This window comes from Sturnus vulgaris, unplaced genomic scaffold (genome assembly GCF_052056855.1).
Source record: "Sturnus vulgaris isolate bStuVul1 unplaced genomic scaffold, bStuVul1.hap1 Scaffold_2034, whole genome shotgun sequence".
NCBI lineage: Eukaryota > Metazoa > Chordata > Aves > Passeriformes > Sturnidae > Sturnus > Sturnus vulgaris.
Window position 1 is genome coordinate 9,371 of NW_028276216.1, and position 26,874 is coordinate 36,244.

General features: G+C 54.8%; 2 protein-coding genes across 2 annotated transcripts; both read left to right on the forward strand.

Moving 5' to 3' along the window:
* The first annotated feature begins 1,902 nt into the window (after positions 1–1,902).
* LOC148217848 (BRD4-interacting chromatin-remodeling complex-associated protein-like) lies at positions 1,903–18,342 on the forward strand. Its single transcript, XM_088158445.1, is given in 16 exon segments — positions 1,903–3,495; positions 3,825–3,867; positions 4,259–4,324; positions 5,049–6,809; positions 7,812–7,827; positions 8,035–8,778; positions 10,275–10,402; positions 11,324–11,560; positions 12,155–12,217; positions 12,330–12,388; positions 12,973–13,121; positions 14,259–14,353; positions 14,915–15,017; positions 16,270–16,452; positions 16,455–16,865; positions 16,909–18,342. Coding segments are annotated over 16 exon segments (4,809 nt in total). The 5' UTR covers positions 1,903–3,427; the 3' UTR covers positions 17,592–18,342.
* Positions 18,343–22,320: 3,978 nt separating this feature from the next.
* On the forward strand, positions 22,321–26,654 carry LOC148217849 (EH domain-containing protein 2-like; the record flags this gene model as incomplete). Its single annotated transcript, XM_088158443.1, is given in 6 exon segments — positions 22,321–22,695; positions 22,697–22,737; positions 23,889–23,986; positions 25,429–25,626; positions 25,629–25,843; positions 26,490–26,654. Coding segments are annotated over 6 exon segments (1,071 nt in total), but the record flags the coding sequence as incomplete, so codon positions are not given.
* Positions 26,655–26,874: the final 220 nt, after the last annotated feature.

The window sequence follows — 26,874 nt, forward strand, 5'->3', positions numbered from 1 at the left end:
AGTGGCGGCCCTGCCCCGGTTCGGTGTCCGAATAAACTCCGGTCGTGTGTCCCGATCTCTCCCGTGTTCATTCCGCACTCCCGGGGCCCCGACCCGGCCCGGCCCTTCCTGGGACCTTTGGGGGCTTTTTTTGGGGCCTCCTGGGATTTTTGGGAATTTTTTTGGGGGCGGTTTTTTTTTGGAGAATTTTTTGGGAATTTTTTGGAGGGGGGCGGGGAGGGAAGTGGATGGATTTGGGGGCTGGGGTTGAGTCCTGGAGTATCCTCGGAGTAAGAGCTGGGGAGGGGAGGCCGGGCCTTGAGTATCCCCTGAGTACCCCTGGAGTATCCCTGGAGTATCCCCTGAGTGTGCTGAGAGTCAGGCTCTGAGTATCCCCAGAGTACCCCTGGAGTATCCCCTGAGTGTGCTGGAAAGGAGGTTCTGAGTATCCCTGGAGTAACCCCGGAGCATGGGGCTGGAGAGTGGAATTGGTGCCGTGTGTAACCCCTGAGTAGGAGTTTGGGGCTGGAATTCCTGCCTGGAGTATCCCTGGAGTATCCCTGGAGTATCCCCTGAGTGTGCTGAGAGTCAGGCTCTGAGTATCCCCAGAGTATCCCTGGAATGTTCCTGGGGTATCCCTGGAGTATCCCTGGAGTTCGAGGTCCGGGTCCTGGAGTATCCCCTGGGTGAGAGGTCAGAGGTCAAGCCCGGAGTATCCCTGGAGTATCCCCAGAGTATCCCTGGAGTATCCCCGGAGTATCCCTGAAGTATCCCCTGGAGTATCCCCTGGAGTATCCCCGGAGTATCCCTGGAGTATCCCTGAAGTACCCCCGGAGTATCCCCGGAGTATCCCCGAGTCAATCCCAGTCCTGTTCCCTGCTCCGTCCTTGCTCCGATCCCGCGGGTTTGGGGCTCAAACTGGGCCTGGGCAGATCCAGACTGGGAATGGGGAATTCCAGACTGGGAATGAGGAATTCTGAACTGGGAATGGGGAATTCCAGACTGGGAATGGGGAATTCCAGACTGGGAATGAGGAATTCCAGACTGGGAATGGGGAATTCCAGACTGGGAATGGAGAATTCCAGACTGGGAATGGAGAATTCCAGACTGGGAATGGGGAATTCTGAACTGGGAATGGAGAATTCCAGACTGGGAATGGAGAATTCCAGACTGGGAATGGGGAATTCCAGACTGGGAATGGGGAATTCCAGACTGGGAATGGAGAATTCCAGACTGGGAATGGGGAATTCTGAACTGGGAGCAGAGAATCCCGGACTGGGAATGGTGGATTCAGAACTGGGAATGATGGACTCAGAACTGGGACTGGGGTTTCTTGGACTGGGACTGGAGAATTCCAAACTGGGATTGGGTTTTTCTTGGACTGGGATTGGCATGTCCGGACTGGGAATGGGGAATCCTGAACTGGGAATGGAGAATCCGGGACTGGGATTGGTGAATTCTGAACTGGGGTTGGTTTTTCCAAACTGGGATTGGGTCTTTGTGACCTGGGAATGGTTTTTCTGAACTGGGAATGGTGAATTCCGAACTGGGAATGGTTTTTCTGAACTGGGAATGGTGAATTCCGAACTGGGAATGGAGAATTCTGAACTGGGAATGGTGAATTCCAGACTGGGAATGGTTTTTCTGAACTGGGAATGGTTTTTCTGAACTGGGATTGGGTTTTCCCAGCCTGGCCCCAGGAATTTTTTCCCCTTCCGTTAAAATCCCGTGGGAATCTCTGGGATCCCCTGGCTCTGCTCATTGGCTGCTGGCCAATAATCAATAACCGATAATCAATAACCGATAATCAATAACTGATAATAGCTGATAATCGATAATCGATAGCCAATGACCCATCCGTGCTCTGGTGATCGATTAGTGATGCCTGTGGCCGTGGCAGCTGTCAATCACTGACTGATCAGGTATTGATCAGGTATTGATCAGGTATTGATCAGGTATTGATCAATGACCCCATTGATCCCCCAGCTGTGAGTCTGATCAATTGATCCCACAGCTGATCAATTAATAGGTCATTAATTGCCCTATTAATTCATTAATGGTTCAACAGCTCCAGTCAGTAATTGATTAATAACTGATCAATAATCCCTTAACGATCTGTGGGGTCAGGTATTGGATCAATTAATTAATTATTGATTGATTGTGAGGCGTTTAATTGTCAGTTATTAACAGAATTAATTGGGGGTGTGATTAGTGGCCGGTTTCCCTGTTTAATTAACCCTGTTATTAATTGATTCCTGCCTTTATTAGGTAAATTAATCAGTGGGATATCAGTGATTGATTAGCTCAGCTGTTGATTAATAGATCAACGAGGCTCAACATTGATTAATTAATCAGATTAATTAATGGATTTGATATCAGGCCGGTTAATTAGGGGCTTGATCAATCAATCATTCTCTGGTTCATTAATTGAGCGTCCATTAATTACATTCATTAATTAGAGGCTGATTAATGAATGCGTTGATTGATCAGGTATTGATTGGATTGATCCGAACGGGCCGGAATTCCCGGGAAAATCGGAATTTTGGGAATTCTTTGGCTGCTTTTCCCTGGGAATTCCTGGAATTCTGCCCCAAATCCACATTTCATTCTGGGAATTCTGCCCGGGGCTGGAATTCCCGGAATTCCCAGAGAATTCCCGAATTTCCCCGAGAGAATTCCTGAGTTTTCCCTGGGTTTCCCCGGGAATTTTGGGAATTCTGGAAGGAATCCCTGGGATGGAAAATCCCTGGAAAATTCCGGGCTGGGCTCTGGTTTTAGGCTGTTCCCAAAAAAAAACCCCAAAAAATCCCGGGAATTTCGTTCTTGGGGGCTCTGGGCTCCAGGATCCAGGAGGGAATTCTGGGATAAATCCTGAATTTCCCTCAGGGATTTTTTTGGGATAAATCCTGAATTTCCCTCAGGGATTTTTTTGGGATAAATCCCGAATTTCCCCGGGGGGATTTTGGGATCACTTCATTCCCTGAGGGATTTTTGGGATCAGTTCTTCCCCCCCCCGCCCCCGTTTTAGAATTCCTGGGGGAAAATTTCCCAGGATTTTTCCAGGAATTCCTGGAACCAATTCCCGACAGATTTCCCTTCCCCCCCCTCCCTTTTCCCACTTCTCCCTCCCAAAAAAACCACGACAAAAACGAGGATTTGGGGGCAAAAAAAGCGGGAAAAGGGCCCTGAATCCCGGGATTTCGGGGATTGGGGATTTTCCGGGATTTTTGCGGGGTATTTCTGGGATTTTTCTGGGGTTTTCCCAGGATTTTCCCGGGATTTTCCAGGATTTTTCCGGGGATTTTTCTGGGATTTTTCCAGGGTTTTTCTGGGATTTTTTCTGGGATTTTTCCGGGGTTTATTCCGGGATTTTTCCGGGATTTTTCCTGGGTTTTTCCGGGATTTTCCCGGTGTTTTCCCGGGAATTTTCCGGTGTTTTCCATGGGAAATGACGCTGTGTGTCGTTGCAGGTGTCATGGATGATGAGGACGGGCGGTGCCTGTTAGACGTCATCTGGTGAGTCCCGGAATTCCCAGAATTCCCGGCCTGGAAAAGTGGGAATTCTCGTCCTGGGAACGACCCCCCCCCCCCCCCAAATAAAAACCAGGGTGGGAATGGCCCCGAAAAAATGGGAATTACCTGGAAAACGACCCCCCAAAAAATGGGAATTGTAGCAGGAGAGACCCTGGGAAAGGTGGGAATTTTGGGGGGAATGTCCCTAAAAAAGGGCTGGAATTGTCCCAGAGGAGGTGGGAATTGATTTGGGAAGGTGGGAAAGGTCCCTGGTCCCTCTGGAATTCCCGGAATTCCCGGAATTCCCCCCTGACTGTTCCCTGCTCCCGCAGCGATCCGCAGGCCCTGAATGATTTCCTCCATGGATCCGAGAAGGTGAGCGCCCCTCCCCCCCAATCCCAAATCCCAAATTCCCGATTTTCCCACGGAATTCCCGATTCCCTCCCCTCCCCTCCCCATCCTCAGCCCCCAGCCCCGCCCGGGATTTTCTCCTGGAATTTTTTTCCCAGCTTGCCCAGGCAGGAATTCGGGGCCCTCACCCACATCCTGATTTTTTTTTTTTCCTTTTTTCCCTTTTTTCCCCATTTTCCCCCATTTTTCCCCATTTTTCCCCCTGTTTCCTCCCCATTTCCTCCCCCTTTTTCCCCATTTTCCCCCATTTTTCCCCATTTTTTCCCAATTTTCCCCCATTTTTCCCCATTTCCCCCCTCCTCACCCCACAATTCCCGAATTCCCCTCCATCCATTCCCGATTTTTCCGGTTCCAGATCGACAGTGACGATCTCCTGGACAATTCCGGAGATGCCGCCAGTGCCTTTTTCGAGGGTGCTGGGGTAGGTAACCCCCCCTCCCCCGGGAAAAAATTCCCAAATTTCGGGGAATTCCTCCCTGTTCCCAGGGCTGCGCAAAGAGGAAAAAATTCCCGGGAAAATTCCCTTTATTGGGTGGAGAATTCCCTTTATTGGGTGGAGAATTCCCTTTTTTGGGTGGAGAATTCCCTTTTTTCGACTCCCCATGTTTTTTTTCTCTGGGATAATAAAAAGGTGGGAAAAGGAAGAGATGAGGAATTCCCGATTCCGTTGAATCCCATTGGATCCTGTTGAGTTCCATTGATCTCCATTGGGATCTGTTGGATTCCACTGGGCTCCATTGGGCTCCACTGGGTTCTGTTGGGCTCCATTGGGTTCCATTGATCTCCGTTGATCTCCATTGGGTTCTGTTGGGTTCCATTGATCTCCATTGATCTCCATTGATCTCCATTGATTTCCATTGGGTTCCGTTGGGTTCTGTTGGGTTCTGTTGGGTTCCATTGATCACCATTGATCTCCATTGATCTCTACTGATTTCCATTGATTTCCATTGGGTTCCGTTGGGTTCTGTTGGGTTCTGTTGGGTTCCATTGATCACCATTGGTCTCTACTGATTTCCATTGATTTCCATTGGGTTCCGTTGGGTTCCGTTGGGTTCTGTTGGGTTCCGTTGGGCTCCGTTGGTCTCGCCCAGTTCCCCAAACCCCTCCCCCCATCTCACCCCACCCCCATTGCCACCCCCCCGCAGCTCCACGGTCAAGAAGCCGCCGGTGGCAACCCGCTGAGCGCCGAACCGAGCCAGCCGCCGGCCAGCGTGGACCTGGACTTCCTGGAGGATGACATCCTGGGCTCGCCGGGCCCCGGTGCCGGCGCTGGCGCCGAGCAGCCGTGCGACATCCTCCAGCAGAGCCTGCAGGAGGCCAACATCACCGAGCAGACGCTGGAGGCCGAGGCCGAGCTGGACCTGGGCTCCTTCCAGCTGCCGGCGCTGCAGCCGGTGGTGCAGGCGGCCGACGGCACGCCCCAGATCTTCTCGGGCGGCGCCGACCTGCTGGGCCTGCAGCCGCCGGCCGTGCTGGCCCCGCAGGCGCTGGTGCAGCCGCCGGACGTGGTCAACAAAGCCATCAGCGTCCAGCCCTTCCTGCAGCAGGTGGGCCTGGGCAACGTCACCATCCAACCCTTGCCAAACTTGCCCGGTTTGCCCAACGGCAGCCCCGGCGGCGCCCTGGGCCTGGGACCCATCCAGGTGGTGGGCCAGCAGGTGATGGCCATCAACCAGCCGGCCGCGCCGCAGCTGCTGGCCAAGCCGGCGCCGGTGGCCGGTTACATCGCGCAGCCCGAGGCGGGCGCGGCGCAGGGCGCGGGGCTGGTGATCCAGAAGAGCCTTCCGGCCGTGGCCACCACCACGCTGAACGGCAGCTCCGTGTTCGGCGGCGTGTCGGCGGCGTCGGCGCAGCCGCTCACCGTCACCTCGGGCCTGGGCGGCTCCCTGGTGCCGGCGCCCAACGTCATCATCCACCGCACGCCCACGCCCATCCAGCCCAAGCCCGCCGGCGTGCTGCAGCAGAAGCTTTACCAGATCACGCCAAAACCCTTCGCCCCCGGCGGCGCCCTGGCGCTGCCCGGCGAGACGCCGGCCAAGACGCAGCAGAACTTGACGTTCATGGCCGGCAAAGCCGCGCCCAACGTGGTGCTCCAGAGCTTCCCCCCCAACGTCTTCAAGCCTCCGCCGCCGCAGCCGCCGGCGCTGGGCAAGTCCATGAGCGTGCACGTGCTCAACCAGGGCGGCTCCATCGTCATCCCGGCGCAGCCCTTCCAGGGCCAGAACCAATTCCTGCTGCCGGGGCAGCTCGCCGGCGCCTCGGCCGTGCCGCTGCCGCAGCCGCTCTCGGCGCTGCCGGCCAACGTGGGCGGCCAGCTCTTGCCGGGAGCCGGCCAAACTCACATCATCGCCGGCCAGGGCGCCGGCGCCCAGCTCTTGGCCAACCCGGCCTTACCGGCGCAGCTCCTCAACCAAAACCTGGCCGGGCAGCTCAACCTGGGCCCGGTGCTGGCGTCGCCGGGCGCGGCGGGCACGGCCCACATCCTGTCGGCGGCGCCCATCCAGCTGCAGCCGGGCCAGGTGGCGCCGCCGGCGCTGTTCCAGATGCCGGTGTCGCTGGCCGGGCCCTTGCCCAGCCCCGGCTCGGCGCCGGCGCCGGCGCCCACGGTGATCCAGGGAGTCACCCTGGCCAGCCCGGTGGCCATGCTCAACGCCGGCGACGGGCTGGGAGCCGCCGTCAGCATCCAGGCGGCCGCCGGCAGTCCCGGCGCCGGCGCCGGTGCCGAGCCCGGTTCCGGTGGCTCCGGCGGCGCCGCGGCGGCTCCGGCGGCGCTGGGGGCTGGGAGCGCCCAGCCCAGCCCCGGCCTCGCCGCCAGCCCCGAGAAAATCCTGCTGGGAACGGCGGCCGGCACCGGCAGCGCCGCGCCCGTGCTGGGCCAGGACAGCGTGCCCATGTTCCTGCAGCAGGTGAGGGAATTCGGGAATTTGGGAATTCGGGGGGTCCTGGGATTCCCGGGATTTGGGGATTCCCAGGATCTGGGGGGGTCCTGGGATCTGGGGGAGTCCCGGGATTCAGGGATTCCCAGGATTCGGGGATTTCTGGGATTCGGGGATTGTTGGGATTCGGGGATTCCCAGGATTCGGGGATTGTTGGGATTCTGGGATTTCCAGGATTTGAGGATTCCCAGGATTTGGGTTTTCCCAGGATTTACGGATTTCTGGGATTTGGGGATTTCTGGGATTTGGGGATTCCAGGCATTCCTGGTATTCTGGGATTTCTTGGATTCAGGCATCCCCAGGATTTGGGGATTTTTCCCAGGGTTTGGGGAATTTGCAGAATTTCGGGATCCCCAACCTTCTGGGATTTGGGGATTGCCAGGATTCAGGGATTCCCTGGGAATGGTGGGGAAAATGATCTGGGAGCAGAAAAATGGGATCCAGCAACGGAAAACCGGGATCCAGGCATGGAAAAGCTGGGACCCAGCAGCGGAAATCTGGGATTTGAGAGCGGAAATTTGGGATTTGAGAGTGGAAATTTGGGATTTGGGAGCGGATCCCCCCTGGATCCACCCCGAGGGACCCAAACCCCTCCCCACTCTTGGATCTCCTGGAATTCCTCCCCCCCCTCCCCCAGGCTCAATCCAGGATTCCCAAATCCCAAAAATTCCCAGAAATTCCCGCCCCGTTTTTCCGGCTGCTCCGCTCGCTTGGCGCTCACTAACCCCGGCTGCTGCTGCTCCTCTGCACCCCCAAAACCCCCGGAATTCCCCCCAAAAATTCCCCAAAAATTCGGGAATGGGGAAGGGGGGGTGGTCGGATCCATCCGGAATCATCCCTGGAATGGGGGGGAAAAAAACAGGAATGGGGAATTTTTTGGGGGAGAAAAAAATGGAAAATTATTATTTTTTGGGATTGCTCCAGAGGGAAGTCCAGGTCAGAGGCGATCTGGGGATTTCCCAAATTCCCAAGGGTGGATTTGCTTTCGGTGTGACCCAAAATATTCCCAAAAAATGGGATTGGGGTCCTGGGGGTGCCTTGGGAATCCTCAGGGTGGATTTTCCCAGGATTTCCCTGGGATTTTCCCGGGATTTTCGGATCAGGATTTTGAATTTGGGGATCGGGATTTTCGATTTTGGGATGGCGATTTCAGAATCGCGATTCTGGATTTTGGGATCTGGATTTTGAATCTTAGAACCAGGATTTCTGGATTTCGGGATGGGAACTTTGGATTTCGGAGCCAGAATTTTTGGATTTCGGGATGGGAATTTTGGATTTCGGAGCCAGGATTTTTGGATTTCGGGATGGGAATTTTGGATTTCGGAGCCAGGATTTTTGGATTTTGGGATGGGGATTTTTCCTGGGGGGGGAGGGAATTCCCGGCGCTTTTCCCGAGCTTTTTTTCCCCCTGGGAATTCCCTCCTGTCCCTCCCCTCCCCCGCACTAACCGAGCTCTTTCCTCTCCTTCTGTTGCAGCCGAAGCTCCCGGGAGCGTCCCCGGGGGACCCCACGACCCCCATCCCATCCCAGATCCCATCCCAGATATCCCAGATCCCCCCAATCCCCCAGATCCCGGCCCGGCCTCCCTCCCAGCCCCAGCCTCTGCCCCGGCCCCCATCCCGGCCCCATTCCCGGCCTCCCTCCCAGCCCCGGCCTCCCTCGGAGCCGCCGCGCCCGGAGCCTCCCCCGGGGCTCTTCGGGGTCCCCCCCGAGCATTCCCAGCACTCCCAGAATTCCCAACCCCAGCATTCCCAGCACTCCCAGTCCCCCCATGCCCAGCCCCAGCACTCCCAGCACTCCCAGTCCCCCCATTCCCAGTCCCAGCATTCCCAGCACTCCCAGTCCCCCCATTCCCAACCCCAGCATTCCCATCATTCCCAACCCCAGCATTCCCAGTCCCCCCATTCCCAGCATTCCCAGCATTCCAGCCTTTCCCGCTGCTCAAAGCCCCGGAACATTCCCGGACTTTCCCGCTGATCCCGGCTCCTTTCCAGCCCCTGCCCGGCCCCGCGGCCCCGCCCAAGGCCGGCCCCGAGCGCTTCCAGCAGGTAAAACAATTCCCAAAAATCCCGGAAAATACCCCAGAAATCCCAGATATCCCAGGGAGAAATCCCGGGGAAAATACCCGAGAAATCCCAGATATCCCAGGGGAAAAATCCCGGGGAAAATACCCCAGAAATCCCAGATATCCCAGGGAAAAATCCCGGGGAAAATACCCCAGAAATCCCAGATATCCCAGGGGAAAAATCCCGGGGAAAATACCCCAGAAATCCCAGATATCCCAGGGGAGAAATCCCGGGGAAAATACCCCAGAAATCCCAGATATCCTAGGGGAGAAATCCCGGGGAAAATACCCCAGAAATCCCAGATATCCCAGGGGGAAAATCCTGGGAAATCCCCAGAATCCCAAACATCTCAGGGGAATTCTTGGAATTTCCCAGAAATCCTAAATATCCCAGGGGAGAAATCCCGGGGAAAATACCCCAGAAATCCCAGATATCCCAGGGGAAAAATCCTGGGAAATCCCAAAAATCCCAGGGGGAATCCCGGGAAATCCCAAAGTCCTGGCCTGGGCAGGGAAATCCCGATGGAATTCCGGGAATTTCCGGGCATGAGCAGGGAAGTCCCAGCAGGAATTCCCGAGGATCCCGAAATTCCAGGGGGGTTCAGGTGGAATTGTCCCGTTCCCAAATCCCAGCCCTGGCTCAGATCCCGAGGAACTGAGGGGTCCCCCTGGATTTGGGATTTGGGGGATTCAGGATTTGGGATTTGAGGGATTTGGGGAATTCAGAATTTGGGGAATTCAGGATTTGGGGAATTCAGGATTTGGGATTTCAGGGATTTGGGGGATTCAGGATTTGGGATTTAGGGAATCCAGGCTTTGAATCCTGCTGGATTTGGGATCTGGGGGGATGCAGCTGTTGGATCCTGACAGATTTGGGGATTTTGGGGGGATCCTGGAGTGGGATCCCTCTGGATTTGGGATTTTTGGGGGTTCCCAGCTGTTCCTGACAGGGTCTTTAGGATTTCTTTGTGACATTTTTGGGGTTTTCCAGCCGTTCCTGATGGGATTTTCTGGGGATGTTTTGGGGTTTTCCAGCCGTTCCTGATGGGATTTTCTGGGGATGTTTTGGGGTTTTCCAGCCGTTCCTGATGGGATTTTCTGGAGATGTTTTGGGGTTTTCCAGCCGTTCCTGATGGGATTTTCTGGGGATGTTTTGGGGTGTTCCAGCCGTTCCTGATGGGATTTTTTGGGGATGTTTTGGGGTTTTCCAGCCGTTCCTGATGGGATTTTCTGGGGATATTTTTGTTGTTTCCCATCCGTTCCTGGCAGGATTTTTTGGGGAGTTCCGTGGGATGTTTTTGGGGTGTCCCATCCTGTCCTGACAGGTTTGTTTTGGGGTTTTCCAGGTGCCCCAGGGGCTGCTCCTGCAGCCGAAGCCGCCCCCGTCCAGCCCGGCCCCGTTCCCGGCTCCGGCCGCTCCCGTCCTGGTCCCGGCGGCTCCGGGGACGCCCGGCCCGGCCCTGGGAACCGGAACCGGCACCGCCCCGGCCTCAGGTGGGTCTGGGATCCCCAAATCCCCAAATTCTGAGTCCCTGAAATCCCTGAATCCAAAAATCCCCAAATCCCAAAATCCTGAAATCCCCAGTTCCCAAAATCCCCAAATTTTGGAATTCCCATTCCCAGTTTCCCATTCCCAGTTTCCCATTCCCAGTTTCCCATTCCCAGTTTCCCAGTTTCCCATTCCCAGTTTCCCATTCCCATTCCCAGTTTCCCAGTTTCCCATTCCCAGTTTCTCATTCCCAGTTTCCCATTCCCGGTTTCCCATTCCCGGTTTCCCATTCCCAGTTTCCCATTCCCAGTTTCCCATTCCCATTCCCAGTTTCCCAATTTCCCATTCCCAGTTTCCCATTCCCAATTTCCCATTCCCATTCCCAGTTTCCCATTCCCAGTTTCCCATTCCCAGTTTCCCATTCCCATTCCCAGTTTCCCATTCCCATTCCCAGTTTCCCATTCCCATTCCCAGTTTCCCATTCCCAGTTTCTCATTCCCAGTTTCCCATTCCCGGTTTCCCATTCCCAGTTTCCCATTCCCAGTTTCCCATTCCCAGTTTCCCATTCCCATTCCCAGTTTCCCAATTTCCCATTCCCAGTTTCCCATTCCCAATTTCCCATTCCCATTCCCAGTTTCCCATTCCCAGTTTCCCATTCCCAGTTTCCCATTCCCATTCCCAGTTTCCCATTCCCATTCCCAGTTTCCCATTCCCATTCCCAGTTTCCCATTCCCAGTTTCCCATTCCCAGTTTCCCATTCCCGTTCCCAGTTTCCCATTCCCATTCCCATTCCCAGTTTCCCATTCCCAGTTTCCCATTCCCATTCCCGGTTTCCCATTCCCAGTTTCCCAGTTTCCCATTCCCAGTTTCCCAGTTTCCCATTCCCAGTTTCCCATTCCCTTTCCCATTCCCAGTTTCCCAGTTTCCCAGTTTCCCATTCCCAGTTTTTTCCCGTCTCCCTCAGGTGCCGTTTCTGCCCCGCCCGACTCCAAGCCGTTCTCCAGCGTTCCGGGTTCCGGTTCCAGTTCCGGTTCCATTTCCGGTTCTGGATCCGTTCCGGGATCCGTTCCCAGTTCCATTTCCGGTTCCGGTTCCGTTCCCGCTGGGAAAGGGGCCCCAAATCCCGGGAAATTGGGGGCTCCCCTCCCCCCCCAGCAGCCCGGACAGGTGAGCGCTTTTTCCTGATTCATTTCCCAATTCATTTCCTCATTTATTTATTTCCCAATTCATTTCCCAATTCATTTCCCAATTCATTTCCTCATTCATTTATTTCCCAATTCATTTCCTCATTTATTTATTTCCCAATTCATTTCCCAATTCATTTCCCAATTCATTTATTTCGCAATTCATTTCCTCATTTATTTATTTCCCAATTTATTTCCTGATTTATTCCCAATTTATTTCCAGGATTTTCCCTTTTTTTTCCCCTTTATTTCCCAGGTTTTCCCCTTTTAATTCCCCTTTTCCCACTTTAATTCCAGTTCTACCCCTTTAATTCCAGATTTCCCACTTTTCCTCATTTTTCCCACTTTTCCCTGGTAATTTCACCGTTTCTTTTGCCAATTTTCTCAATTTTCCCACTTTTATTTCCCAGTTTTTCCCCTTGGTTTTCCCCTTTGGGTTCCCTCCTCCCTTTCCCAGCCCTGGGAATTTCCTGGATTTTCCCAATTTTTCTCCATTATCTTTCCCCCCCGCTTTTCCCGATTTTTTCCCGATTTTTTTCCCGATTTTTTTCCCAATTCTTTTCCCGTTTTTCCGCAGGTGAAGCCGGGTGGGATCAAGGGCCCCCCCCAGCCCTCGGGGGGAGGGAAGGCCCCGCCCTTGGTGAGTCCCAAAATCCCCGGAATTCTCCCCAAACTCTGGGAATTGACCCCCAAATCCCGGGAATTTCCCCAAATCCCAGGAACTGACCCCACACCCGGGGGTTTTTCCGCAGCTGGAGGCGAAGCTGGCGCTGAAGAAGGCGCCGGTGCTGCAGCCCAGTAAGGAGGCCTGGTAAGGAACTGGGAGCACTGGGAACGCTGGGAATTCCCTCTGGGGTGGGGAATCCTGTCCCTGTTTGTGCTGATCCCAAAATCCCAGAATTCCCTGATCCCAAAATCCCAGAATTCACCGTCCCCCAAATCCTGGAATTCCCAATTCCAAAATCCCAGAATTCCTCCCTGACCCAAGTCCACCATATTCCTCCCTGATCCCAAAACCCTGGAATTTCCCATCCCCAAAATCCCAGAATCCCCAGTCCCAAAATCCTGGAATTCCCCATCCCCAAAATCGTGGAATTCTCCATCCCCAAAATCCCAGAATTCCTGATCCCAAAATCCCAGAATTCCTCTCTGATCCCAAAATCCCGGAATTCCCAATCCTAAAAATCCCAAAATCCCCAGTCCCAAAATCCCGGAAATCCTGATCCCAAACTCCCGGAATTCCCCAAATCCCGGAATTTCCAGAATTCCTGATCACAAACTCCCAGAATTCCCAAATCCCACAATCCCAGAATTCCCAAACTCTCTGAATTCCCAAATCCCGGAATTCCCGGAATTCCCCAGATGTGGAATAATTCCCGGAATTTCCCCCCCCAGCCTCCTGGAGCAGCTGCACAAGCACCAGGGCTCGGTGCTGCACCCGGAATTCCGGACGCCGTTCCGCTCCGTGGGCGACGCCCTCAGGAGGCTCCTGCCCTACCACGTGTACCAGGGGGTGCTGCCCGGGGAGGCCGAGTGCCACAGGGGTGAGGGAGCCTCGGGATACACCGGGATACACCGGGATACACCGGGATATATGGGATATATCACGGGATATACGGGATATATGGGATATGGGATATATGGGATGTATGGGATAAACCCTGCCCTACCACGTGTACCAGGGGGTGCTGCCCGGGGAATCTGAGTGCCAGAGGGGTGAGGGAACATCGGGATAACGGGATATTATCAGGATATATGGGATATGGGATATATGGGATATATGGGATATATGGGATGTATGGGATGTATGGGATAAACGCTGCCCCACCACGTCTACCAGGGGGTGCTGCCCGGGGAATCCGAGTGCCAGAGGGGTGAGGGAGCCTCGGGATACACCGGGATACACCGGGATACACCGGGATATATTGTGGATATATGGGATATGGGATATATGGGATATCTCAGGGGATGTGGGGAATGTTGGGATATCGGGACTGTTGGAATAACGAGCCCTTTGCTCCGTTTCTCCTCCCCTCTCTCCCTCCCGTTCCTCTCTCGCTTCCGTCTCCGTCCCTTCCTTCATCCCCTCTCTCTCCTTCCTCTTCCTCTTCCATTTCCCATTTCCCATCATTCCTGTTATCCCATTCCCACCATTCCCATCATTCCTGTTATCCCATTCCCACCATTCCCACCATTGCTGTTATCCCATTCCCATCATTCCTGTTATCCCATTCCCACCATTCCCACCATTCCTGTTATCCCATTCCCACCATTGCTGTTATCCCATCCCCACCATTCCCACCATTCCTGTTATCCCATCCCCACCATTCCCACCATTGCTGTTATCCCATCCCACCATTCCTGTTATCCCATTCCCACCATTCCCACCATTCCTGTTATCCCATTCCCACCATTCCTGTTATCCCATTCCCACCATTCCACCATTCCCACCATTCCACCATTCCCACCATTGCTGTTATCCCATTCCCACCATTGCTGTTATCCCATTCCCACCATTCCCACCATTGCTGTTATCCCATCCCACCATTGCTGTTATCCCATTCCCACCATTCCCACCATTGCTGTTATCCCATCCCACCATTCCCACCATTCCCACTATTGCTGTTATCCCATTCCCACCATTCCCACCATTGCTGTTATCCCATTCCCACCATTCCCAGTGGATGAGGAGTTCGAGGCGGTGTCGGAGCAGCTCCTGCGCCGCACGCGGGCCATGCTCAACAAATACCGGCTGCTGCTGCTCGAGGAGTCACGGGTGAGCCCTGACCCCAGAATTCCCAAATCATCCCTGATCCCTGATCCCAAATCATCCCTGATCCCTCATCCCAAATCATCCCTGATCCCTGATTGGTGCTCAACAAATACTGGCGCCTGCTTCTGGAGGAATCCAGGGTGAGCCCTGATCCCAAAATTCCTGATCCTAGATCCCAAATCCCATATCCCATCAATCCCACAGCATTCCAGCCCCCCAGCAGAGATGGTGATGATCCCAAATCCCTGATCCCAAATCCCTGATCCCATATTCCATGAATCCCACAGCGTTCCAGCCCCTCGGCAGAGATGGTGATGATCCCAAATCCCAATCCCATATCCCATATCCCATATTCCAATCCCACAGCGTTCCAGCCCCTCAGCAGAGATGGTGATGATCCCAAATCCCTGATCCCAAATCCCATATCCCTGATCCCAATCCCCTATCCCTGATCCCATATCCCATCAATCCCACAGCGTTCCAGCCCCTCGGCAGAGATGGTGATGATCCCATATCCCAATCCCATATCCCTGATCCCAATCCCATATCCCATCAATCCCACAGCGTTCCAGCCCCTCGGCAGAGATGGTGATGATCGACCGGATTTTCATCCAGGAGGAGAAGACGGCGCTGGCGCTCGACCGGCAGCTGGCCCGGGACCGGCCCGGTGAGGAGCCACAGCTGGAATGGGAGCTGGGATTTGGGATTTGGGATTTGGGATTTGGGATCTGGGATTTGGGAATGGAACTGGGACCGGCCCGGTGAGGAGCCACAGCTGGGAATGGGAACTGGGATTTGGGATTTGGGATTTGGGATCTGGGATTTGGGAATGGGAACTGGGACCGGCCCGGTGAGGAGCCACAGCTGGGAATGGGAGCTGGGAATGGGATATGGGATCTGGGATTTGGGATATGGGATCTGGGATCTGGGATCTGGGACCGGCCCGGTGAGGAGCCACAGCTGGGAATGGGAGCTGGGATCTGGGAATGGGAGCTGGGATTTGGGAATGGGATCTGGAACTGGGATCTGGGATCTGAGACTGGCCCAGTGAGGAGCCAGATCTGGGGATTTGGGAATGGGATCTGGGATTTGGGAATGGGATTTGGGAACTGGGATCTGAGACCGGCCCAGTGAGGAGCCGGGATTTGGGAATTTGGGATCTGGGATTTTGGCAGTCTGGGAATGGCAATAGGGAGGATTCCCAATGGGAATGGGATTTTGAGATTGTGGGAATGGAATTCCTGGGGTTTGGGACCTGCCAAAGGCCCATCAGACAGTCAAAGGTTTATTAGAGGTTAATTAAGGGTTTGTTAAGGGTCAGTTACAGGTTTATTAAAGGTTTATTAAGGGTCAGTTACAGGTTTATTAAAGGTTTATTAAGGGTCAATTAAGGGTTTGTTAAGGGTCAGTTACAGTTTTATTAAAGGTTTATTAGGGGTTAATTAAGGGTTTGTTAAGGGTCAGTTACAGGTTTATTGAGGGTCAATCAAGGGTCAATTAAGGGTTCGTTAAGGGTTTATTAAGGGTCAATTAAGGGTTTAATAAGAGTCAATTACAGGTGTATTAAAGGTTTATTAAGGATCAATTAAGGGTTCGTTAAGGGTCAGTTACAGGTTTATTAAAGGTTTATTAAGGGTCAATTAAGGGTTTGTTAAGGGTTTGTTAAGGGTCAGTTACAGGTTTATTAGGGGTCAATCAAGGGCCAATTAAAGGCCAATTAAAGGCCAATCAAGGCCCAGCCGAGGTCTCCCCGAGGTCCCGGCCCAGCCTCTGGATCTTTGGGATGAATCCCGTGGGAAAAGGCAAATTTGGGGCGGGGAGAGAGGGAGAAAGGGAAATTGCCGTTATCCCCATGCAAATGAGCTCTAATTACTCTAATTACTCTAATTAATCAGTGACCCTGCTCCTTTCTCTTGCAGACGAATACGTCTCCTCTTCTTCCTCCTCTTCCTCCTCCTCCTCCTCCCGCTCCCACCCCTCCCCCCCTCCTCCTCCTCCTCCTCCTCCTCCCTGCCCCTCCCCAGCCCTCCCCGCCCCTCCCCCTCCCGCCCCCGCCCCTCCCCCCCCCGCCCCCCCCAAATTGCTCATCAAGCACGGGGGGGGCTCCCGAGCGTCACCTGGCTGGGGGAGGGGCGCGACCCTCCCCCCCGGGACCCCCCCCGGGATCTCCGGGCCGGGGGCGGGGGAGGGGGAGGGGCCGGGGGTGGGGGAGGGGACGAGGACGCGCTGCCGTCGCGGAGCCGCCCCCCGATGAAAACGTACGAGGCGCGGAGCCGCATCGGCCTCAAGCTGAAAATCAAGCAGGAGGCGGGGCTGAGCAAGGTGATCCACAACACGGCGCTGGATCCGCCGGGAATCCCGCCGGAATCCCGCCGGGAACGCCGCCCGCGGCCGCGCAGCTCAACGGCTCCCTGGAGAAGAGAGCGGCGCCGGCGTCTTCATCCTCGTCGTCATCCTCATCATCCTCATCATCATCCTCGTCGTCGTCGCCCGCCGCGCTGCCGTGCCGCCTCCCGCTGAGGAAAAGTTACCGGAGAGCCCCGAGGCGCCGCCCGCGCGCTCCGAGCGCCGCCCGGTGATCACGGCGATCCGGCGGGACCGCGAGCCCGCCCCGCGGGGCCGCGGGAAGGGACCCCCGGCCCGCGAGGAGGCGTCGGACGGCGAGGACGAGGAGGACGAGGAGGAAGGCGCGGGCAGAGGAGGGCGGGAGGCGGCGTGGGGCGGCAAGAGGAGGAGGAGGGAGGAGGAAGAGGAGATGCTGGACGTGGACAACGCGTCCTTCTCGAGCGACAGCCCCCAGGACGATTCGCTGAGCGAGCACCTGCAGAGCGCCATCGACAGCATCCTGAACCTGCAGCAGCCGCGGAACGCGCCGGGAATACCGGGAACGGCACCGGGAATACCGGGAATGACACCGGGAGCGGCACCGGGAACGCCGGGACTGGGAGCCACACCCGGGACAGCGCCGGGACTGGGACCGGCAGCGACAGCGGCGCTGGGCCCGGGCTCGGTACCGGCGCTGGGCTCGGTACCGGCGCTGGGCTCGGTACCGGCGGCCGCCCCGCCCTGCCCGGCCCGGGCCCGGCCCGAGCCCCTCGTGCCCCCCCCCAGCCACAACGGCGGCCTCGGGGCCGCCTGCGGACGTGCACGAGATGACGGCGGCGGGGACGGGGAGGGGAGCACCGGGAAAACACAAAAAAAACAAAACAAAAAAAAAACAAAAACAAAACAAAAAAAATAATCCGGGAACGGCGGAGGGGTCGGGAAAAAAAAAAAAAAAAATCCCGGGAGTGCGCGGGAATGGAGAGGAGCGGATCCCGGGAATTCGGAGAGTCCCGGGATTGGGGAAATTCGGGATCGGCCCCGGGAGAGGAAATTTGGGGAGAGAGGGGAGAGGAGAGAGCGCCGGGAATGGGAAAATTCGGGAATGCGGAGAGGCCTCCCCGGGACGGGGAATGCGGGAATTCCACCAGGATAGGAAAATTCGGGAATGCGGGAATTCCCACCGGGATAGGAAATTCGGGAATGCGGGAATTCCCACCGGGATAGGAAAATTCGGGAATGCGGGACCGGCCCCGGGATTCCGGAGTTCCGGGAAGGCGGGAGAGAGGAGCGGGAAATTCGGGATCGGAGCCCCCGGCACGGGGAGGGGATCGGGGAAAATTCGGGAAATTCGGGAAATTGGGGAGAGAGAGGAGCGGGAATTCGGGAATTTCCCGGATGGGAACTCGGGAAGGTCCCAAATCCCGGCGTCGGGAACAGGAATTCTTTTTTTTTTTTTTTTTTTCCCCCCCCCCCAATGGGATTTTTTGGATCTACCCAGACCCAATTCCCGCCCCAAAAGGAGCAAAAATCCCAAATTATCCCGAATTTCCACCTTTTTTTGTTTTTGTTTTTAAACTCATTCCGTTTTTAAACCTTTTCCCCTCAAACCCTGCCCCAGAAATTCCAAATTTCCCCCACCCTTTTTTTTTTTGTTTGTTTCCTTTTTTAACCAATTCTGGAGATTTTTGGAGACCCTCCCCAAATCCCCCCCCCGAAAATTCCCAAAACTGGGAGGGGTGAAATTCCATAATTCCTTTGAAATAAAAAACCCAACAACAAAAAAGAATTCCCGAGATTTTGGGGTGAAAAAAAGAAGCAGGAAACGCAAAATTCCTTTAAAAAAACAAAAAAGGAATTTTCCAGTGGCTTCGCTCTGATCCCGTTTTCCCCTTTCCCAAATCCTTCAACCAAAGCAAAAAAAAAAATAAAAATCCCAATTTCTGCCGGGAAAACGGGAATTTCCCGCCTTGATTTCCCCAAAATTCCCTTTTTTTTTTTTTTTTTTGTTTGTTTGTTTGATTTGGATTTTTTTTCCCTTTTTTTCCCATTTTTGGGGCAATTTTCCCAATTCCCGGAATTTTGGGGGTTGGAAGTGGGGGAGGAGGGACCGGGGAGTTCCCGCCTGGGATTTCCGGGGATTTTTCCAACTTTTCTTGGGAATTTCGGTCGCTTTTGGGATTCCCCCAAATCCCCCGCAGCGTTTTTTCCAAAAAAAAAAAAAAAAAAATCGGGATTTTCCCGGGAATTCCAGCAGGGAATCCAAAATCCCAGGAATTCGGAAATTTTTTTTTTCTGGTTTTTCCTCCCTTTTTCTTTCTCCCGTTTTTTCTCCTCCATCCCTTTTATTTTATTGGTTTTATTTTTTTTTAATTTATCCTTTTCTATCTTATTTATTTTCCTTTATCCCATTTTTATCCCGGTTTTTTATCCCAGTTTTTTATTTATTTCTGTTTCTCTTCGTCCCGTTTTCCCCTTTTTTAACAATCCGTTTATTTTTCCTCGCTCCGTTTCTGCTTCTCCCCATTTGTGTTTTTATCCATTTTTATCCATTTTCAATCCCATTTTTTTATTATTTATCCCTTCCTGGCCTCCTTTCCTTTCCCTTTTCCCCACTTTTTTTAATTCTTTTTCCCAATTTTTGCCCAGTTTTGGATTTTCCCGTTCTCGGCCGGGTGGATCCACTGGAAAACCCCAAAATCGCCTTTTTTAGCCCAAAGTCTTTTTTATTTTTTTTTTTAGCCGCAATATTCCCCCTTAAACAAAAAAAATCTGGATTTCCCTCAGGAATTTCCACTTCCCGTTCCCAAATCCTCATTTTTCCAAAAGAAATCCCAAAAATTCGCTTTCCACCCCCAAAATCTCCATTTTTTTCCTCCAGAAAAATCCCATTTATCCAAATAATTCTCAATTTTTCGCCCCAAAATTTCATTTTTTTCCCCCAAATTCCCATTTCCCTTCCCAAATTCCTTTTTTTTTTTCCCTCCCTCCCTCCCCCCCTTTTCCCCCCGGAATTCCGGGTTTTTTGGGGGGGATTTTTAACCCTTTCCTTCCCTTTTTTTTTTTTTTTCCCAGGAATTCGGGGTTGGGGGGGGGGGCGGGGTCGGATCCCGAATTTCGGAGAGGAGGAGAATTCCCAAAAAAAAGGAAAAAAAAAAAAAAAAAAAAAAAAAGGAGATTTCCCGGGGAGGGCCCCGGGGGGAGATTCCCGGCTGGAATTTTGTACTGTATTTATTGTCTATACCGAGTTTTTTTAAGGAATTCTTGGACATTTACTATTTCTGGTGTAAATTAAAAAAAAAAAAAATCACTTTTAATTAATTAACGAAGCCCCGGCCCCGCTGATTCCCGCCGGGAAAAAACAAAAAACAAACAAAAAAAAAATAAAATAAAACGGGAAGGGGGGGGGGGTGGGGGGGGGGGGGGGAGGGGCGGGGGGGGGGGGTCCCTGGGCCCCCCGGGATCCTCTGGAATTTCTGGGATTTTTTTGATTTTTTGGGATTTTCTGGAATTCTTTGGGATCCTCTGGAATTCCGGGATTTTTTTTTTAAATAATTCCCGGGATTTTTTAAACAATTCCCGGGATTTTTTATTAAATAATTCCCGGGATCCTCCGGGCTCGTCCCTCGCTCCCCCCCCTCCAGGGCCCCCCATCATTAATTATTTATTAACTCAATCACGCCCCCGTTAATTAATTTATTAATTTATTAATTCCCGCTGCTCTTTTAAGGCGCGGCTCGGCCCCCTCGCCCCCGTTTATGGAGATTTATGGAAATTTATGGAAATTTATGGAAATTTATGGAAATTCCGGTCCCGTTTTTTCCCCCCCCCGCGTTTTTTTGGAGCTCAGAGCTGCGCCCGCGGCCGCGGGATCGGGAGCGAAATTCCCGGGAAAAGGGAGCGGGAAAAGGTCGGGAAAACCGCGGGGGGAAAAAAAGGGAATTTCGGGGAGGAAAAACGGGAATTCCGGGGCGGAAAAATTCGAATTTTGGAGCGGAAAAATGAGAATTTTCCCACCCGGAACAGCGAAAATCCCCCCAGGGCGGGGCGGGGAGGGAAAAGGGAATTTTTTGGGATTTGGGGGCGAGGAAATCCCGGGAGTTTCCGCTCGTTTGGGTGGGAGAAGTTTGGGATCCCCCGGGGGGTTTTTTGGGGGGTGAAAAATCCCCGAAATTCCGTTTTCCTGCTCCTTTTCCGGCAGGGAATCCCAAAAACGTCGCGTTTGGGACTCGATTTTTTTTTTTGTAAAAAAACAAAATCCCTAAAACTTCACTTCCCGGCTGGATTTTAGGGGGGATAAAAACCCCTGGAGTTGGTTTAGCTCCTTGTTTTTCTGGGGAAAAAAAAAACAAACAAATCTTCTTTTTTCCCCTTGACTTGATGGGAAAAATCCCTAAAATTTCACTTTTCTGCTTGTTTTGACAGGGAAAAAAAATCCCAGCTCCTCCTTTTCCCTCAGTTCACGGCACCACATCCCTGAAACTTCACTTTTGGCTCGGTTTTATGGAAAAAATTCCTCCAGCTCCATTTTTTTCCCTCCTTTTAAGGCAAAAGCTCCCTAAAACCTTCTTTTCCCTCCTCGCTAATAGAAGGAAAACCCCTGAAATTCTCTTTTTTCCCCTCGTTTCTCCAGCAGGGATCCCCAAATCTCCGTTTCATTCCATTTTTTTTCGGGAATCTCCCCCCCCCCCCCTCCCCGAACCCTCATTTCCCGCCGGGATTTTTTTGGGGGGGATCAATCCCTTAAATTCGCTTTTCCCGCTGGGTTTTCCCACCCAAATCTTCCCAAATTCTCATTTTTCCAGCGGATCCAGGTGGGAATTCCCTGCTCCCCTCCCCCATGGCTGCCCCCTCCACCTGAGCCCCTCCCTTTTCCTCTTTTTTTTCCTCCCCTTTTCCTCATTTTTTTCCTCCAGTTTCCTCATTCTTTTCCCCTCCTTTTCCTCATTTTTTCCCGCATTTCCCCCCCTTTTCCCCCTTTTTCCTGGGGATCTCTGCCATTCCAGAGCTTTTTCCCCTTTTTTTCCCTTTTTTCCCCTTTTTTTTCCCTCGGGATCTCCGCTCTCCCCGCAGATCCGCGAATTCCAGAGGGATCCCCGGGGTTATCCCGGGATTTGAGGGGATTCCCTTTGTCCCCCGCCCTTCCCTTCCCACCTCGGGATCCCCCAAATCCCCCCCGTGACCCCCCCAGAATCTCCCCAAATCCTCCCTAAACCTCCCCAAATTCCCCCGAACCTCCTCGAACCCCTCCAGAATCTCCTGAACCCCCACAAATTCCCCCAAATCCCCCCAAAACGCCCTGAATTCCCTCAGCCCCCCCAAACTCCCTCAACCCCTCTCCCAGCTCCCCCAAAGCCCCCGAACACCCCCAGAATCTCCTGAATTCCCCCTGAATCCCCCTCAAATCCCCCTAAACCCCTCCAAACTTCCCCCAAACTCCCCAAACTTCCCCCAAATCCTCCCCAATTCCCCCCGAACTCTCCCAAACTCCCCCAAATCCCCTCCAATCCCCCTGAATCCCCTCCAAACCCCCCAAACTCCCCCAAATCCCCCCTAAATCCCCTCCAATCCTCCCCAAACTCCCCCAAATCCCCCCCGAATCCCCTCCAATCCCCCCAAACTCCCCCGAATCCCCTCCAATCCCCCCCAGACTCCCCGAATCGCCCCCGATGTTCAGCTGGCTGCGGCGGCAGCGCCCGGTGGCCGCTCGGGAGCCGCCGGTGGCCGAGGCTCTGCGGGCTCTCTACAAGGCCAAGGTGCTGCCGGCAGAGCAATTCTACGCCTTCGGCTCCTTCCACTCGCCCGCGCTGCAGGACGCCGACTTCGAGGCCAAGCCCATGGTGCTGGTCATGGGCCAGTACTCGAGCGGCAAAACCTCCTTCATCCAGTACCTGCTGGAGCAGGAGATCCCCGGCGCCCGCGTGGGCCCCGAGCCCACCACGGATTCCTTCGTGGCCGTCATGCACGGCCCGGCCGAGGGGATCATCCCCGGCAACGCCCTCGTGGTGGATCCCAAAAACCCTCTTCCGGCACCTGGGGCCCTTCGGGAGCGGCTTCCTCAACAGGTGAGGGGCTGGGGGGGGTTGGGATCTGACATCTGGGGGTTGGGATATGGGGTCTGAGATGGGGTTTGGGATGGGGTTTGGGACCTGGGGTTTGGGTTCTGGGATCTGAGAGGGGATCTGCTCTTGCATCTGAGCTGGGACTTGGGATCTGGGCTATGGGGTTTGGGATCTGGGATTTGGGATTTCAGATCAGGGAGGTGAGATGGGATTGAGATCTGGGATCTGAGATGGGATCTGGGTTCTGGGATCTGAGCTGGGATTTGAGATCTGAGATCTGGGATTTGGGATTGGGGTCTGGGATGTGGGATGGGATCTGAGCTGGGATCAGTCCTGAGATCTGGGCTGGGGTTTGGGATCTGGGATTTGGGATCCGGGGTCTGTGCTGGGATCTGCTCTTGGATCTGAGCTGGGATTTGGGATCTGGGCCGGGATCAGTCCTGGAGTCTGAGATGGAGCTGGGATTTGGGCTGGGATCCATCCTAGGATCAGTCCTGGGACCTGGCTGGGGTTCTGGGTTCTGTTCTGGGATTTGGGATTTGGGATCTGCCCCCGGGATCAGCAATTCCAGCCCCGGACTGGGATGGTTCAATCTCACATTCAGCCCCTCCCTCCTGGCTTTCCCCAATTTTCTGCAGTTTCCCCCAATTCTCCCATTTTTTTCCACCTCGTTTTCCTCATTTCCCCCATTTTTCCCATTTTCCACCCAAATCCCCCCAAGACTGGGGGGGGGTCACCACCCCCTCCCCCTCGCCCCCCCCTCCCCAAATCCGGGGTTTCTCCTCCCTCCATCCCGAATTTCCTCTTTTAATTCCTTAATTATCCCCATTTCCCCCCATTGTTTTTCCCGTTTTTCCTCCGATTCGGGCTCTCCCCACCCCCCACCTCCCTAAAAACGGGGGGTCCCGCCCCTTCCCCCCTCCCCCCACACTTTTCCCCGCTTTTTTCTCTTTTTTTCCTCTTTTTTTTCCCTTTTTTCCCCCTTTTCTGGTGCCCCCCCGGGATGAGCCATGCCTTTGGAATTCCGCCCGCCCGCTGCCAGTCCCGGCGGCTCGGGCGGGGCCGGGGGGGCTCTGGGGGGGTTATTTGGGGTTTTTTGGAGGATTTTTTGGGGGTTTTTTTGGGTTTTTTTTTGACCCCCCCGGCCCCCCCAGGTTCTTTTGTGCCACGCTGAACAATCAGGTCCTGGAGAGCATCACCCTGATCGACACCCCCGGGATCCTGGCGGGGGCCAAGCAGACGGTCTGCAGGGGTAAGGGGGGGTCCCCGAAATTGAGGAGGGGTCCTGGAATTGGGGAGGGGCCGAAAAAACCCGGGAAAAATCCAAAAAACCGCGCGGGAAAAAGGAGGCATCCCAAAATCCCAATGTCCCTCTGGGGGGGTGGCGGGGGGAGGAGGAATCCCATAATTTGGGGGCTCGAGGGGGGCCCGAAATTGGGGAGGGGTCGCCGGAATTGGGGGAGGGGTTCTGGGATTTGGGGAGGGGCCGAAAAAATCCGGGAAAAATAAAAAAAAAAAAAGAAACGTGGGAAAAGGAGGATCCCAAAATTGGGGAGAGGAATTTGGGGAAGTTTTTGGGGGGATCTGGGGATGTTTTTGGGGGGGGGATTTGGGGAAGTTTTTGGGGGGATCTGGGATGTTTTTGGGGGGGGGATTTGGGGAAGTTTTTGGGGGGATCTGGGGAAGTTTTTGGGGGGATCTGGGGATGGTTTTGGGGGGATTTGGGGAAGTTTTTGGGGGGATCTGGGGATGTTTTTCGGGGGGATCTGGGGGTGCTCCCGAGGTGTTTTGGGGAATTTTGGGAATTCTGCCAAGGGTTTGGGTGCCAAAGGCGGGGGGGGCGCGGTGGGGGCGGGGCCGGCCCCGAATTCCCGGGAATTTCGCCAAATTTCCAGGCGGGGCCGAACCCCCCCGGGACCCCCCCGGCCCCTCCCCCGCTTCCTCCCCCACCCCAAAATCGGCGGCGGCTGCCAAGGGAGGGGTGGGGGAGGGGCCGGGAATGGGGGGGAGGGGTGGGAAAAAAAAGGGGGGAGGAAAGGGGGGGTGGGAAAATGGGAATTTGGGAATGGGGGTGGGAAAATGGGGGGGGAAGGTTTGGGGATGAAATCGGGCTCGGTTTGGGATCGATTCGGGATCGATTCGGGATCGGTTTGGGATCGATTTGGGGCAGGATTTGGGGTTTCCATCGGAATTTTGGGATCCAATCCCATTTTCCCCCATTTCCCCCCAGGCTACGACTTCGCTGGTTCTTACAATGAATTGTTTCGGGATTAGGGTTGGATTTAGGAATTCAGGATTTAGGATTTATCAGAATTTCGGGATCCAATCCCATTATTCCCCCAGGCTATGACTTCCCGGCCGTGCTGCGCTGGTTCCTACAATGGATTATTTTGTGCTTAGGGATTAATTTAGGATTTCCCATTGGAATTTCAGGATCCATTCCCATTATTCCCCCAGGCTATGACTTCCCAGCCGTGCTGCGCTGGTTCCTGGGTTGAATAATTTCAGAATTAGGGTCGGATTTTGTGTTTCCCATTGGAATTTCAGGATCCATTCCCATTATTCCCCCAGGCTATGACATCCCAGCCGTGCTGCTCTGGTTCCTGGGTTGGATTATTTTTGGATTAGGGTCGGATTTTGTGTTTCCCATTGGAATTATGGATCCAATCCCATTATTTTTCCCCATTTTCCCAGGCTATGACTTCCCGGCCGTGCTGCGCTGGTTCGCCGAGCGCGTGGACCTGGTGATCCTGCTCTTCGACGCTCACAAACTGGAGATCTCGGACGAGTTCTCGGCGGCGCTGGCGGCGCTGCGCGGCCACGAGGACAAAGTGCGCGTGGTGCTCAACAAGGCGGACGCGGTGGGCGCGCAGCAGCTGCTCAGGGTCTACGGGCGCTGCTCTGGGTGCTGGGCAAGGTGGTGGACACGCCCGAGGTGCTGCGCGTCTACATCGGCTCGTTCTGGGCGCGGCCTGCGCTGCGCAGCGCCGAGCACCGGCGCCTCTTCGAGCTGGAGGAGCAGGATCTGTTCCGGGAGATCCAGGCGCTGCCCCGCAACAGCGCCCGCCGCAAGCTCAACGACCTGGTCAAGAGAGCCCGCCTGGTCAGGGTGAGCTCGGGGAGGGGCTTGGGGGGGTTTGGGGGGGTTTTGGAGGGGTTTGGGGGGGTCTCGGATCACCCTGGGGTGATGGGGACCCAGGGGAATCCGGAGGGGTTTGGGGTCATTCTGGGGTTTGAGGGGTCCCTGGGGGATCTGGGAGTTTTGGGGGTGTTTGGGGATTTTGGGGGGGTTTGGGGGGGTCTCGGATCACCCTGGGGTGATGGGGATCCAGGCAATCCGGAGGGGTTTGGGATCATCCTGGGGTTTGAGGGATGCCTAAGGGATCCGGGGGGGTCTGGGAGGTGTTTTGGGTGATCCGGGGGGGGGATTTGGGATCATCCTGGAGGTCCCCATGGACGTTCAGGGATCCTGGGAGGCTTTGGGGATGGTTCTGGAGGTCCCTGCGGGTTTGGGGATCCCAGGGGGATTTTGGATCACCTTGGATGCGCCGCTGGGTTTGGGGGGGGGAATCCCTTGGACTTTTTGGGTCCCAGGGGGGGTTTCTTTCTTTGGGATGCCCTGGGTGTTCCCAGTGGATCGGGGGGTGTTCCCATGGATCCGGGGGTGTTCCCAGTGGATCCCAGTGGATCCCAGTGGATCCGGGGGTGTTCCCATCGGATCCCAGTGGGTCCCACCCCGCCGTTTTCCCCCCCAGGTGCACGCCCTGATCCTGTCGCGGCTGCAGCAGGAGCTGCCGGCGCTGCTGGGGCGCCGCGGGCGCCGCAAACGCCTGATCCAGCGGCTGCCGGCGCTGCTGGGGCGCATCCAGAGCGAGCACCAGATCCCGCCCGGGGACCTGCCCGACCCCGCCCGGCTCCAGGTGACGCCGCCACCGCCACCCCCTGCGGGCTGGGGGTCCAGTCTGGGGGTTTTGGGATTCAATGGGGTTTTTTGGGGGATTCAATAGGGGTTTTTGGGGGTTCAATGGGTTTTTTGGGGATTCAATGGGGGTTTTTGGGGATCCAATGTGGTTTTTTGGGGATTCAATGGGGTTTTTGGGGATCTAATGTGTTTTTTTTGGGGATTCAATGGGGGTTTTA